The sequence below is a fragment of the Brassica oleracea genome, chromosome C2 (genome assembly GCF_000695525.1).
Source record: "Brassica oleracea var. oleracea cultivar TO1000 chromosome C2, BOL, whole genome shotgun sequence".
In the NCBI taxonomy this organism is placed as follows: Eukaryota; Viridiplantae; Streptophyta; class Magnoliopsida; order Brassicales; family Brassicaceae; genus Brassica; species Brassica oleracea.
Window position 1 is genome coordinate 23,628,785 of NC_027749.1, and position 15,157 is coordinate 23,643,941.

General features: G+C 30.3%; 2 protein-coding genes across 2 annotated transcripts; both read right to left on the minus strand.

The window, feature by feature from the left end:
* Positions 1-6,798: 6,798 nt before the first annotated feature.
* LOC106325613 (auxin-induced protein 6B-like) lies at positions 6,799-7,330 on the minus strand. The gene has a single exon (XM_013763659.1). It carries the CDS (start codon positions 7,279-7,281, stop codon positions 6,823-6,825), a length of 459 nt encoding a protein of 152 aa, XP_013619113.1. The 5' UTR covers positions 7,282-7,330; the 3' UTR covers positions 6,799-6,822.
* Positions 7,331-9,713: 2,383 nt separating this feature from the next.
* Positions 9,714-10,391, minus strand: LOC106323769. The gene has a single exon (XM_013761841.1). It carries the CDS (start codon positions 10,389-10,391, stop codon positions 9,714-9,716), a length of 678 nt encoding a protein of 225 aa, XP_013617295.1.
* Positions 10,392-15,157: the final 4,766 nt, after the last annotated feature.

Consider the following 15,157-nt stretch of genomic DNA (forward strand, 5'->3'; position numbering starts at 1 on the left):
ATATATGTGTATGAAGAAACTTTGGAAGAGAACCCCTCGTTGGGGATGCTCTAGTGGCCGAAAAAAAATGGTAGAGATATATCATTAGAACGACCGAAGAAAAAATGATTTTGCGTATGACTTTATTCACATTTTGAGCTGGTTTCAGAAGCTTGTTTTCTTTTGCTACTAGTAACAGAATTTTTTTAAGAAAACAACACAAAACTGGACGTATCATCTGATTTGTAGAATACTTTAAAAACTTAATCAAGGTTGTTTCAATGTTTCCTCGTACTGAAATCAAAACCATAGAGTTCACTTAACCAATAAATATATTGATTCAGGGGTTTAGCTGAGCGTAAATCTATATATATAAAAAGGGTAGACATGTAAAGGCAATGCTTCAATTCCATTGGGCCTCTCTTCGCTGTCCTTTCGAAAGAATGTCACCTGACTGTCATCATTTTAATTCTAAATATTTGTTGAACCAAAAGGACATCTTTCTCGTTAGTGATCTCCTTACCGGCTACAACTATCTTTACCCGACATTGTTCTTTAACCATTTGGAGAAGCTTATATTAAGCAAATAATCCAATTTCGACCAAGATTCGCTCTCGCTCGTATTTTACTAAAAAGGCTTTAAGTATACAGTCTTTTTGCTAACACAGTATTCACATTTTAGCCAAAAAACAAAAAAACAGTATTCACCGTTAATAACCAATGGTAGATCTACGTGCATGGCGTCATTTGTCTTTCTTCGGTTCATATATCGCCTATACATTAATCTCGTAACATTACAATATGTTTTTGTAGCCACATGTCATCATTAGGATGATTTTTAGAATTAAAAAAAAAATTTGGTCCACGTAAATATATACTAGGTAGTAATCCGCGCTATACGTGAAGTGAAATAGTTTATTAGATTATTTATTGTATGTCGTACTAAAGATTTGTCGTATAGTTTTTTTTTTGGAGATGAACATTCATATATTCGTTCGGATTCAGTTAATCTATTCGGATTTCAGGTTTTTAGGATTAGAAATTTAAATATTCTGATATTTACAAATTTTGGTTTGGATTTGGTTCGAATCATTGCGGGTTCTGTTCGGATACCCATTTTAATTAGGTATTTTTTAACAAAAATCCAAATATACTTAATATTAAAATAAAATAATATAAACATAAAAAGTTGAATAATGTAAGACTAAATATTTAAATATACATAAAAATAGTTCAATTTAAATATTTGGATGGAGAACAAATAAACATTTTCAGTATTTTGAACATTTTCTGTTATTTTTAGATATTTACTTGTGACTATGTTGATAATTTTTAAATATTTTCATATTTTTGAAAATCTAATAGATAAAAATTCAAAAAAAAAATAACATATTTAAATATTTTCATTTTCTACAGTTTTTCATTGTTCAAATCCCCTTAGTTGACACTGGCTTGGGGTTATCTCGGTTAAGTAAACAATCATCGGTTCTCGGGAGTCATTGACTGTCTCGGTGTCAGCTTTTGGCCAATGTTCACTTCCCAGTGCCACATTAGCCTCTTGGTCTTGTGTGGTGGTGTTGTTTGGTTTTTCTTACTGGTAATTATCGGAGATGTGTTGTTAGGTTGTAGCGGTAAATTCAACCCGCTTTCTGCATTTTCATGGCGTTGGAGGTGGGTGTATAGCCGAGTTCACAGCGTCTCGCTAAGGGGATATGTCTTGAACTCTCCACTTTCAATTGTCACGCTCTAAAATGGTGGTGAAGGTTACAAGCTTGATAAGTCTATCTACGGACAGCTATTCCAGAAACTTTTTGGAGAGCTTTCGCATCCGAGGAAACAAGGTGAATCTCACTTCTTTGAGGTTCGCGCTAAAGGTTGAGAACGGTCGTTGATTACCGACGATTTTGGCTACAAGTTAACGGTACGCATCGGGGGTGACGGGTCAAGCGAAGCTAGCTTAGGAACCGTTAGAATTTGGTTGTTTTGTTTGAGTCGGTTTGTAATCGAAACCTAATTCTCTATTTTTGGGTTAATATATTTCAATTTCAAAAAAAGAAAAAAATTCTTAAAGAAAGTGCTCGCGATATATATATATGGATATCCTTTATGTATTCATTGTGCAATGTGGCGTTTTATGTGGGTACAGAATATGAAGTACAAGATATTTTTGTTATAAATATTTTATATTTGTGGTGGAAAGTGTTCGAACACCAACAACCATTATCACACACCCAAAATATGATAGCAAAAGAAACAAAATTAGTTTTCACAAGGATTACACCGTTCTCTCTCTTTAATTTCAGAAGCAGTTGCATATATAAGACAAAACTATTAAACTGATTTAGTACAATATCCATTTTTTTTATCCTTTCAGTATATCCTTTTTAACCGAAAAGATTCACATTCGAGGCTTGATTAATATATAAAGGTTTGGACCATTCTACTTATGCTAATCTAATTTTTTTAAACTGAAATACAAATATAAATTAGTTTTCCTAAATAATTACAATCTAATGTCAATGATCAGAACACAGTAGTTTTATCTAATTACTAACTTATTACTTCTCTGAACAGTACATTTTATCACGTCTTTTTTTACCTACTATATCTTCGAACCATGAATCACGCCTTTTTTTACCTACCATATCTTCAAATATAAATGAAAAACTTATGTTAACAATTCTTAAATAATATACGTGAAAGATCTTTACAATATTCGAATATCCGGCTCTGCGACAATTAAGATGCGAAACTATCTCAAACCTAACAGCGATGAAGATTCGAGAGATTACTGGGTTTCTCTATGGTTTTCCCAGTCATATTAATCTGTATTAAATGGAGGAAGAATCACATGTTACAGCAACGAAGATCGGAGGGGTTTTGTGGATCTCAATCAGTGGAGAATATGCAATTCTTAGCTGGGAGGTTCAGGTCTTCCTTATTTTCGATGAGATGTGGTAAAGGTTTTGGTAGAAATTTTATTGTATAGATGAGATTGTATGTCGTTTGAAAAGAGCATGGTTTGTATACGGCTGAATCTGGAAATAGGGGTTTACTCTGTTCTGATTTTTTTTTAGAAGAAGTCTCTGCTCCTTTGTTTTTCACTTTTATGTTTATCATAATTCAGTGGAACATGTTTCTCAATGGGTCCATCAGCTGATAATCCCGGAAGCAAATTTTAGACTTCTTTTCTTTTCATTGATCTGAAGGTGGATATTGGCAGAGAAAAGTTGTGAACCTTCGGGAGAAGATGAAAGAAGTCACATATTTTAACTTTGTGTTCAACAGAAAAAAAAACAAAAAAACAAATAATTAGTTAGGTTGAAAACAATATGTGTGCATTGATATTTCCCATATTCTTTTGTGGTCTTTCTCCGTTAATATCATACTAAATCATATTTTCTTTGTAATGTATTATGGCACATATTAATAACCAAACTATGTTTACTTTTTTTGTTGCGACAATTATATAATCCCAAAATGTAAATTAGCCTTGGACACATTTATCAGAAACTAAAGAATAGAATCTAACCAAAAAACAAGATTCGGTTCGGATTTAGATATTATCAATTATATTAGTGAATCTTATATTCCAAGAACCAAAAAATTAGAATCGAATCGGGACAGAACCAAAAACCAAATAGATATTCGAATATCTAATATAATTTATATTTTTTTTATAAATATTAACTATATTTAGTTTTAAAATCATAAAGTAAGCTTAGAATACTATTTACAAGTAAATACCCAAAAAAATATTACTAAATATGTTTATCCAAAATTGTTAATTTTTGAATATATTTGTACGTGATTTAAAGTTTGAGATGAAACTTATTAATATATTGATGTTACATTTTTATCCTACAATAAAACATGTTAGTTAATTTTTTAAACTAATATAACTCAAGGTATATTTAAACACAGATCGAAAATATTTTTTCTATGGTTACATAACAAACACAACATACATCCAATACAAAAATAATAATAAGACCAGCTACACAATATCCAGTATCAGAAATTTAACTAAAGAAGTGTGTTGCTAAAAAAAGTTAACTAAAGAAGTGAAAGTGAAAACTAAATTATTGTGTTTGACTTAATATATTTATCTTAGTTAAAACAAAAATTAGCACGGCTGACATCAGTGCAAAAAAACGCTATCTAATATAAAATTTAAATTTTATATTCAACTTTAAATCTAAATATTAATAGTTTAATTTCACAAAACTCACAAGTATACTTAAAACTCTAATATTTTACACTTTAATGTTTACTATACCAATTAAAATTGAATAAAACGCAGCAAAAATATAAAACACAGTCTTATAGGTTATAAATGGACTTTAAACCGTTGAACAAGACACAAATATGTCAAACTCAATAAAGTATGAATCTGTAACAAGAACATACACAATTATGTTTTTTTTTTCATCACACAATTATGTTTATGTAAATCATTTTAAACTGGAAAACATATATTATGAAGAACAAACATCCAAAAACTAGTTAACTTTAAATTAGAAGTAGAAGAAACTTATTATGGCAAAGACACCCTAAACCATTAATAAGTCCAGAAAGTAGCCCAATCATTCCATCTCATGAAATTTATCATAGCTCAGCCAATATATAAATAAAACATTCGCAGGTTCATCGTTTTCTGGTAAATCTATACACATTTCCTTCCATATAAACAATCCATGGACGGAAAAGTATCAGACAAGAATCCAACCTATCTTAATAGCAGCAAAAACAAACCCAGGCTGTCTGAACATTCGAAACTAGATAACGGCGAAACAAAGATTATGTACCGTAGATTGTACTTTTCACTGTTCGAAGAACGTGAAGACAGAAAAAGCTTTCATGAGAGTGAAAACATCGCAAAGTGTCTCTTACTGATATAGTTTCTTATCCTTCACATGACTTGGTCGGATTTTTCTTTCATTCCTTTTTTCCAATCACTACGGTCCAATTAAAAACTACTTTCGCAGAAGTTAAAGAAGTAATTAAATCATTTGTTTAGTTGTAAATCCACGCTAATCTATATTATTAAAACTGAATTACTTTTTGGTACTGTTTGGAAACATAAATACTTATATAAATGAAAATTCTTTGGAAACATGGATAGATGTATAAATGAACATTGTTTGGAAATATGGATAACAATATAAAAAAGTAGTGTTTTTTTAGTAATTTCATTAATTGTATTTTCATATTTCACCTAGCTTAACAATTTCATTAATTATACTACCTTAACAATACATCACATCATTAATTATATTACCATAATAATAATAGTGCATATTTTAATTCATTATTTTTCAACAATAACTTTGTGCAAATTATAAAATCAAAAATGTAATATAACTGGGTTTTGCATATGGTTAAAAGTTCGGTTTAGTTTGTTTTACTAATACTTTTTTTTTAGTTTCAATCGGTGAAAAATTACATACCCAAAAACATAATTCAAATACACGTTTTCTCAATAAAATAATAACTTAAATCAAAATAATGAAAATGTATTACATTTATTTTCACTTAATTTCTCACTCCATATAATTATTTTCTTTCTATTTCACTTAATTCAACCAAACACATAAAAAGAGTCTCTTTTATTAGTTTATAAAATCAGTTAGGCACGAACGTTGGCTATCCATTTAGGTACGGTTGTTCCTTTCGAGTATCATTTTTCTGTTTGAAATTAGGCTTGAATATTATAAATTTATGTGCGGATTTTGAGTTTAGTCATTCTGGATCTGGATGAGTTCGGTTCTGAATTATAGGAACCTAATAATATTTAAATAACAAATGTATTTGAAATGGGTTCGGATATATGTACGAAGAATAACCATATTACCCGATTCGGTCCAAGTCTTTTGAATACAATTAGTTATATTACAACACATCTAAAATATATAATATTAATTATAAAAAAATAAATATCAATGTATAAAATGTAAGAAAAAAAATCCGCGCAGGAGCACGGATCAATCTCTAGTTTATTTTATATTAGAGGTTCATTTATATTTGATCAATTTTTTCTGTAAATCCACTCTAATTTATTTTATATTAGAGGTTCGTTATTGAAACGCTATAAACTACTATAGTTTTTTATATTACTACTATGATTTATCTAAAAACTATACACTACAATTCAATACAAGTATTTTCAAGTTCTTACGTTTTAATAATTGTGATATATGCTATATATCTAAGTAAAATAATAAAAGTTCGTAATCTATTAATACGGTAAACTAATCTTCAATGCTTTATGATTATTTCACATAATATTTTTTAACAATTCAGTTCTTTCCATGATTCTGCTACTATTTAGTTTAATTACATACTAATCAAGCCAACTATAAAATATATTTTTTAATATAAAACGTAAATTATTAATCCTTAATATAATTATATTTAAATCTGTACGAATTCATTAGACAATTACAATATGCAATTTTTCTTTTGTTTATTAATGTTTAGAACAAATTCATGATATATAGTGATGTTAGTTAATCATTTGTTTTATAATTTTAGCTCCATGTTCTATAAGAATAATGATCATTAACATAATAATGCTGTGGAATTTTACATATTATTCGTTAGAAAATCATATTTACAATTTAATTGAAAATGGAGGATATACAGCCAACACTCACAACACCGACTCGGTAGAATGACTCAGCCACCTTTCACGGCCACCTCCTTTGTATTCGCCACCGTGTCTGACTCATCTCAGTAGTCTCCTCACTCAGCACGAAACAAATAAATAAACATAAATGTCAATTACCATTATTCCAAAACTGGCTTCGATACATTTTCTTGTACGTCACCGACAAGTGATGATCACCATATTGCTTTCTCGGAGACGCCGTGAAGCAACGGCCGAGATTCAATCCATAGATCACGCTTGCTTCTGATCTCCACGTGACAGTTCTTCTTGAAAACGTCGGGAGAAGTAAACCCTCTTGACCGGGTTGAACCAGAGAGGGATATAAACCGAACCGACTCCTCGAAAACCGATTCTTCACAGGGGAAAACCAACGGACCTTGGTTCACAAAACCGAACTCTTTCTCCGCTTGAACCAGAAGATTCCTTAGGACAGGATGGTTCAGATACGTTGCACGCACGACAAATCTTCTGCGACTGGTCCCCACGTAGACAGCAACGTGTCCTGACGGTACATCAGACGGGACACTTCGGCTGAAAGAAGACATCCGTGCTTGGTCGCGCCACCGTCGAAGCAACTGTCTCAGCCTCACAATGTGACGAATCTTACTGCATTTTCCGAGGCCTCCAGCCATTTTTCCGGTTAAGTAGTTTCTATCCGGTTAAGTGTGAGAGAGAGAGAGAGAAAATGTCAGAGGGACTTTGAGAATGTGCGAGGGACGAGGTTTATATAGTAAAAGAAGTATGACAATGCCACTGGTTTGTGAGATATTCACGAAATTGCCTCCTTAGGTCATGACTTTTGCTCTATTTGTTTCCGTAATTAAATTAGATTAGTGTGATTTGGTAAGATTCGGGTGATTAGTTTTAACTTTTAATTAATCTGTTTACAAGAGAAATTAGATACGAATCATATGATCCTTAAGAGGCGAATTTAGTTTTTTTTTTCTTCTTCTTCATACATTGGATGATGCATGAAGCCATGGTGCAACATGGTAATGGATTAGGCATGTAATATCAAGTGATTAATTATGGTTCACATATAATCCATGGGTTTAATAATTATGCTAATGAATCTATGAATCATGGAAAAAATTATAAATAGTCGTCAAGATATATTAATCAATCCTATGTATTGAATAAAGAAGTGTCACTTTTAAGAAAAAGAGATGATAGGGAAACAAGAGCATGCATGTGCTAGTGTTGGATAAGACGACCAGTCTTCGGAAAGAGTTCAAACATCACCTTGGGAGTTGATTAGGGACAGATTAGAGTCGTTTTCTCTTTATATTCATGTTCTTGTTTGGTTATAATCAACGCGTTCAGACGTTAACAACAAATAACATGATGAGATTCTATGTATTGGTCTCATATAAAGGTACGTGGTAGAGGCACATATAGCTGAGTGGTTCATATCTAACAACTAACATGGGTGGACACACAAATTCCACTAATTAGTTCTCTCGAAATGTTTATGTGATTTCTTTTAAAATTAAAAGTTCACCAAAAATAATAATACGGTACATGATATTAAAATTATGATCATATAACAGATGCAAGAAATCATATTGGTTTGCTTTTTAAAACGTTTTTTATCATCGACTTTATATAACAAGTGAATTATTTTATTTGTTAATAATTACATCGAATACATAATTATTATCCATTAGAGAGGTACTTTATATATCCAACACACATGATAAATCAATGATCTCCGATCCTATCATATGTGCCGCATGAGATCGCAATGAAGTCATGAACAGATTCGGACAAACAACAACTATTTGGACAAGGTCTATTTTTTAGAAACTATATAAGAGATAAATTTGTTTACAAGAAAATATGTTTGAATTTTAAGTTAAAGGCAAGTCTATTTAGTTGGCTCTCTTGCAGAAGTACGGATATTATCTATTTTAATTTCATAAATTGAAGTAATGACTAATGAGCTTAATTTATTTTATTTTATTATTTGGTAACAAACGGTTATTCTATTAATCAAACTTGAAGTGACATGGATAACCAAACCGGAATAGAACAACCAATGAAACAAACATCTCTAAGAAAATAGCTTAATTTATTTACTGTTAATCTGTAATTGTTATGCATAATTTTTATGATCATTATTGTATAATTTCAAAGTGATATGAATGATATTTATTTTTAACTAACATTGTAATGCGATAATATATATATATATATTCTAATTAAAAATTATTATAAAATAAAATAATGCAAGACAAAATCGTTATTTTCATATGTGATGAATTATATTTGACATAGAACTAAAATTCTTCTTTAACTGAATTTATAGTGGAATAAACAAAAAAAATATGATAAAGGAAGTTTGTTTCACGTCGAAGAAGAGCACATGTTTTTTTTTGTTAAAAAAAAGTCTGAAGAGCATATGTTTTGTTTGAGAATTTGATGTTTAAAAATTATATGAATCTTAGGAAAACAAAATTAAGATCTAGGAAGTTTTAATACGTGACCGTTTTTATCTTCTAGGTTCTTTTAAAAATATATTTTCTGTCTATTAACATGTGATTAATTTGTTAATTTCTTTCATTTTAATTCAATACTAGTTTTCTTTTTTACGAAATGTTAAATTTATTAATCATCAGCTATAAGAATATTTATGTACAAAAGAAACTTTTGGAATGAAAACTAAGAGATCTTCCCTACATATGTGCTCGAAACCATGCTAGCATTAAACCCTTAAGCGTGGTTTCTTCGTATAACCCGTAGTTGTAATTCGATTCCTCACTGTCTTATCAATAATCTTTGCCAATAGGTTTGACTGTCTTGGTTTCTTTAAATGTCTTCTATCATTCCTCTCCCTCCATATCATGTAGACTGTAGTTTGAAAGACCAACCTCACTAGAATGTATTCAAGTTCTCCAAATCCATGAGTTATGAGGTGTTGAAGCGTGTTTTTCCAGTCAGGATCAGGCGGTCTCCCCAGCAAAGTACCTACCACCTCGATCCAAAGCGTGTAAGTATAAGGGCAGGCAAAGAACAAGTGGTCTCTCGTCTCATTTGGCTCTCCACAGAAGATACAGCCTTGCACCTAACCCCATGATCGCATACGTTCTCCAGTGGACAACATATTCCTTATCGCCAGCCAGGTTATAAAGGTGAACCGCGGCACTCCAAACATGAACCAAATCACTTTACTCCACTCTTTACTAGGTCCATGGGTTCTGATCCTATGCCATGTCTTAGCAGTAGAGAAATGCTTGCAAAATTCAGTCTCATTCTTTCGCCATAAAACAACATCCTGTAAGTGAGTATTCTCTTCCATCCGATGAGTTTCAACCAAATTTATGAGCTCACGCATCTGTCCATCGCGGCATCTACGAAAGACCCAACCTGTTTCATTCCTTACATCACAAATCAGAGCTGTTCTAGTCACACCAAGCTTTAGTGTCCCAATCTCACCAGAGAGCTCAATTAGTCTGCCTTGAGGGTGCCATATGTCTGTCCAGAACCTGACATTCTGTCCATTATGAACCTCCATCCTCACGAACTGTTTCGCTAATGTACACAACTTCAAAAGTTTCCGCCAAATCCATGAACCCAGACCCGTGTCTCTAACATCCCAAAAAGATTCTCTAAGGAAGATGTACTGTTTCACCCATCTTACCCAAAGGGAGTGTGGCTCACTAAACAGACACCATATCAGCTTGAGCGAGAAAACCAAACTCACTTCTGCTATACTTCTTACCCCTAATCCTCCCTCCTGCATCGGCCTGCATACCTCCTTCCAAGCCACTTTTGCCTTAGACGTATCATTTGGGGATCCACTCCATAGAAACGCCGAACACAATTAAACACTAGTTGATTGCTCGTACTTTGTGCGGACTAATATATGTGTACCTAACAATTATTATTTCTAATATTTATTTTCTATAAAATATTATTAATTAGATACAAATTTTAAATTATTAATATAAATTATAAAATTTCAATATTCATAATGGTAATCAATATATTAAATTAAGTTCTTTTGTTTCATATTTTTATTTATGGAATGTAGATTTTGGATCAAAATATTTTCTATAGTAATAATCAAATTATGAAACTTGGATTTGAAATTAAATACTTATTGTAAAAAAAAATATAGTGGCACTGAAAAGATTATAAACAACCACAACCCATAAAATATCAACAAAATAATAATAGCCACCATATATTATATTATCTATAATTTATATTTTAAAAACAGTGAGACAAAGAAACTAAAATAATAAATTTCAAAAAATTATATATGTATTTTCTTAGATTATATTTATATTTTGTTTATTATTTGTCAAAATTTTAGTGTTATTTAATGTTTTTCATGCTTCCATATTTTTTAATATTTTTAGTTAATTTTGAAAGCTATTTGGAAGATATCAAGCTTCTCAAAGGAAGCTTCCTCAACTCACACATCGTACATGTACCTCGGACGGCGAATCTTCGGGCGGATAGCTTAGCACGTAGTGCACGCAAGCAATTGTCCTTTGTCGTTCACATGGATGCGGAGTTACCAAAAACGGTCATAACAAGAAAAAAAAAAAAAAAAAAAGAAGTTAATTTTCATTTTGAACTTTATATAAAATTTACTATTTTGGTTTTAAATATATTATTTTGATAATATTTGTGATTATACAGATAAATTCATTATTAGCATAAATTCATTTGGTGATTTTGATGTTCGGAATGTACAAATACAAATTAATATATTTAAAGTTAGGATTATGATTTTTTTAATGTTAAATATATATATATATATATATATATATATATATATAATATTTAACATAAGTATAAAATTTATATTTTCAACATATTTTTAATGATGCTTTACCTTTAATCTTAATTTTAGCATTGTAATAATCTGTATTTGGATCAATATTTCTAATAAGAATCAAAAAATGGAGTATAATATTAGTCATTAAAATCATAACTAAATATAAGATAAATGTACGTGAAAATTTGGAAAAATACATTCATAAGAGATTTTATTTTGAAATTCATATCACTTTATACTTTTTTTTGGAAAACTACACTTATTCCTAAATGAAATTACCAAACTATCCAATTGCAATGTTTACAAGTATATTAATATCTATTTTTTTTAATAAAAAAATAAATCACTTTAGAATCCTATGCTTTCGAAAAAACATTTTTATAATAAAATCAACAACAATCAGATTTAACAACAATCAATAGCAAATTCCCAGTATTTTTGTTCTTATGATTTAAACAAAAACAAAAACCATTAGTCAACAACACAAACGTCTATAACAATAACTAAATGATCACTTTCTCGGATTGGAAGATTTTGTTTTGATGTACGAGTAGACATGCATGAAACAAACCCATACAAGAAATATAAGAAGCAAATGATGCCTTGCTGCATATTTTCTCTTTAACTACAGTTTATTCCTTACCGTAACTTTCTTCTTTGATTATCACACAACGATTCTAGGGAAGAGATGATAGCTAATGAACATTGTGAATCTGGACAACGAATGAACTCTTGCAGTTGAAGATAATTTCTTTACAAATTGTGTATGATTCAATCCATCGGTCCTTGTATGTGTGAAGATACACCAGGAATCAACAACACGAACATATTTTTATCTCAAAACATTTACTACAAACACATATAATAATAATAATAATAATTTTTATAAGTTTAGTTTTAGTTATATATATTTATATATTAATTAGTTATAAAATTTTAATTACCAAATAAACCAGGATAAAAGTAAAATAGATGTGTATTTATCAAATTTCAAATCCCAAATAGTGTATTTTTCAAATTATCCCTAAATGTAATTATGATTATCGGTATATATTTTAATATCAGTTGTTAATATCTATTTATTAACTAAATTTCCTAAATATCATTATAAGTGTATATATTAAAATATATATTTTAAAAAATATTAGTATACATATCGGTAGAATAGGTTAATGTTTATTAATTATCTTAAATATCATGATAAATATAAATATACATATATATATATATATATGTATATATATATATATATATATATATATTTTCTAAAGACTTATTCTAAAATCAAGGAGAAAATAACAAATAAACAAATTCACTTATCAAATAATATCATACATCTGTGTTAAGAAGAAAAAATAACCCAGATGTATTTTGCATAATTAAATCAGATGTCTTTCTGTTTATCAACTAAACAATTTAAATATTTTTTATTAAAAATATTAATGATATATTGAAGTCAATTATCCTAAGATTCTTTCGGAAAAAAATTATAAGGAACACTAAGAAAATCAAGTATCTAAAGAATATTGAGAAGAAAATACAGGAAACAAGACGGAAATGGAATTTACAGGCCATTAGGACATTGGTGGAACCCCAAGATGCAAAAATGATCGAAAGTATTCCTTTGGGTAGGAATCAGATGGAAGATAGGAATGGATGGCATTTAACTAATAACGGAAAATACACGGTACAATCAGGGTATCAGATAGAAAGGATATATCCTGATAAGGAAAAACCACCAGAATTTTATGGACCAAATGTGGATATACTTAAGGCATTTTGCTGGAAATTGAAGTGTCCTTAAAAGTTAAAGCATTTCTTATGGCAGCTGGTGACAGGTTGTATAGCGGTAACAAAAAATCTAAAAGCAAGAAGAATACAAGGAGATACATGTTGTGCAAGGTGTGGAGATTCGGAGGAATCAATAAATCATGTGTTTTTTGAATGTCCCCTGGCACGTCAGGTGTGGGCACTATCTAAGATTCCATCAAATCCAAATCTCTTTCCTATGGGTTCTCTTTTTGCTAACATAGACCATCTATTTTGGAGAGTTAACCCAAAAATGGAAGACCATCAGTTTGCATGGATATTATGGTACATCTGGAAGGACCGGAATAAAAAAGTTTTCAGTAATCTTGATATTGATCCGAGAGAAACACTCAACTTAGCAGAATTGGAATCATGACTTTGAGCTGAGGCACAGGTTATTAATGATACCAGGTTGGTACAAGCGGGTCAGATAAGACCTAATTCTGAGATTACAGGAAGATGGTGTATAGACAGTTCCTAGAAAGAGAAAGACTTATTTTCAGGGCAAGGCTGGTTCAGCACACTACCGGGGTTTGACGGGTTATTAGGGGCAAGGAATGTGAGGGCATGTCTTTCTCATCTTCATACGGAGATGGAGGCATTAATTTGGGCAATGGAATGTATGAAGAATTTAACACAGTTTTGGGTGACGTTTGCAACATATTGTTCTCAATTGGTGAAGATGGTTTCGGAACCAGAGGAATGACCAGCATTTGAAAGCTACCTGGAAGACATTATACTTTTAAGAAGCTTCACCAACTCAGATATCGTTCATGTACCTAGGACGGAAAACATAAAGGCGGATCGTTTGACATGTAGTGCTCGGAACCAGCCGTCTTTTGTCGTACACATGGATGCGGAGTTGCCACCTTGATTTACAGAGTCTACATGAGTCTGTGAATGTTGCTGTAAAAAAAAAAAAAAAAAAACTAATAAAAATTTGTTAGCAGAAAAAAATTATACATAAATTTAAACAGTTTACACGTGATGATTCGTCAATGTTTTAATTAATTTTTATTTCCAAATATTTTCAAATTTCGTATGGATTTTTTATTCTATTTATATACACATAAAGATTCTAATTGCTAACTTGAAATACACCACTTAGTAAAGAATATATCAAAAGCTTTCAAACTATTTTAAGTTGAGATATCACTAAGTGGTACTTTTGGTAAAAGCATAATTGTTATGAACATATTTTGGTGAGTGTAGCCGTCGAATAACAGACCCGCAAAATTTTCTAATATAAGCATATTTGTTAGTGGCAAATCTCTCCAATATTTCTATTTCAGATCTATAGATTTATGAATAAATATACAGTAAAAGGCTATAAAAGATATTCAATTTCAAACATCTATCTATATTATTAAAAGTGAAGTACATTTCATAGTTGTTTGGGTATATGAATAGTAGGATTAATAAAAACTGTTTTGTTTGGATGCATAGATATAGTTAATACTTTAGATTTTAATTTAAAAATTCAACATGCTTTTTAAAAATGTGAACAAAACAAAATAAGGCATATATTTAATACTTTAGATTTTAACTTAAAATAGGATTAATAAAAACGGCTAGATTTTAACAGAACGTAACTTCCAAGATAAAAATAAGGCATATATTTCAAAAACAAATATACACAAAATCTAAACTTAACAAAAACACAATTCCAACACATTAACTCCACATATATCGATCTTACAAACTAACATATCTGAACGAGAATCCTAATTACTTGATTCCCTCATTTCACACCTTCTTTATCCAATTTTCAATAATAAATTATCAAAACCACTTTTAAGTATAACAACCAAATATTCTCTTTTCGTGCTAACAAATTTAGTTACTTAGGCAACTAATATATATCTTGCTTGATTGACTCCACAAAAATCGTGCTATTAAATTTTTTAAAA

Coding starts and splice junctions, on each gene's coding strand:
- LOC106323769 (XM_013761841.1), bottom strand. CDS start 10,391: ATGCAGGAGGGAGGATTAGGGGTAAGAAGTATAGCAGAAGTGAGTTTG.
- LOC106325613 (XM_013763659.1), bottom strand. CDS start 7,281: ATGGCTGGAGGCCTCGGAAAATGCAGTAAGATTCGTCACATTGTGAGG.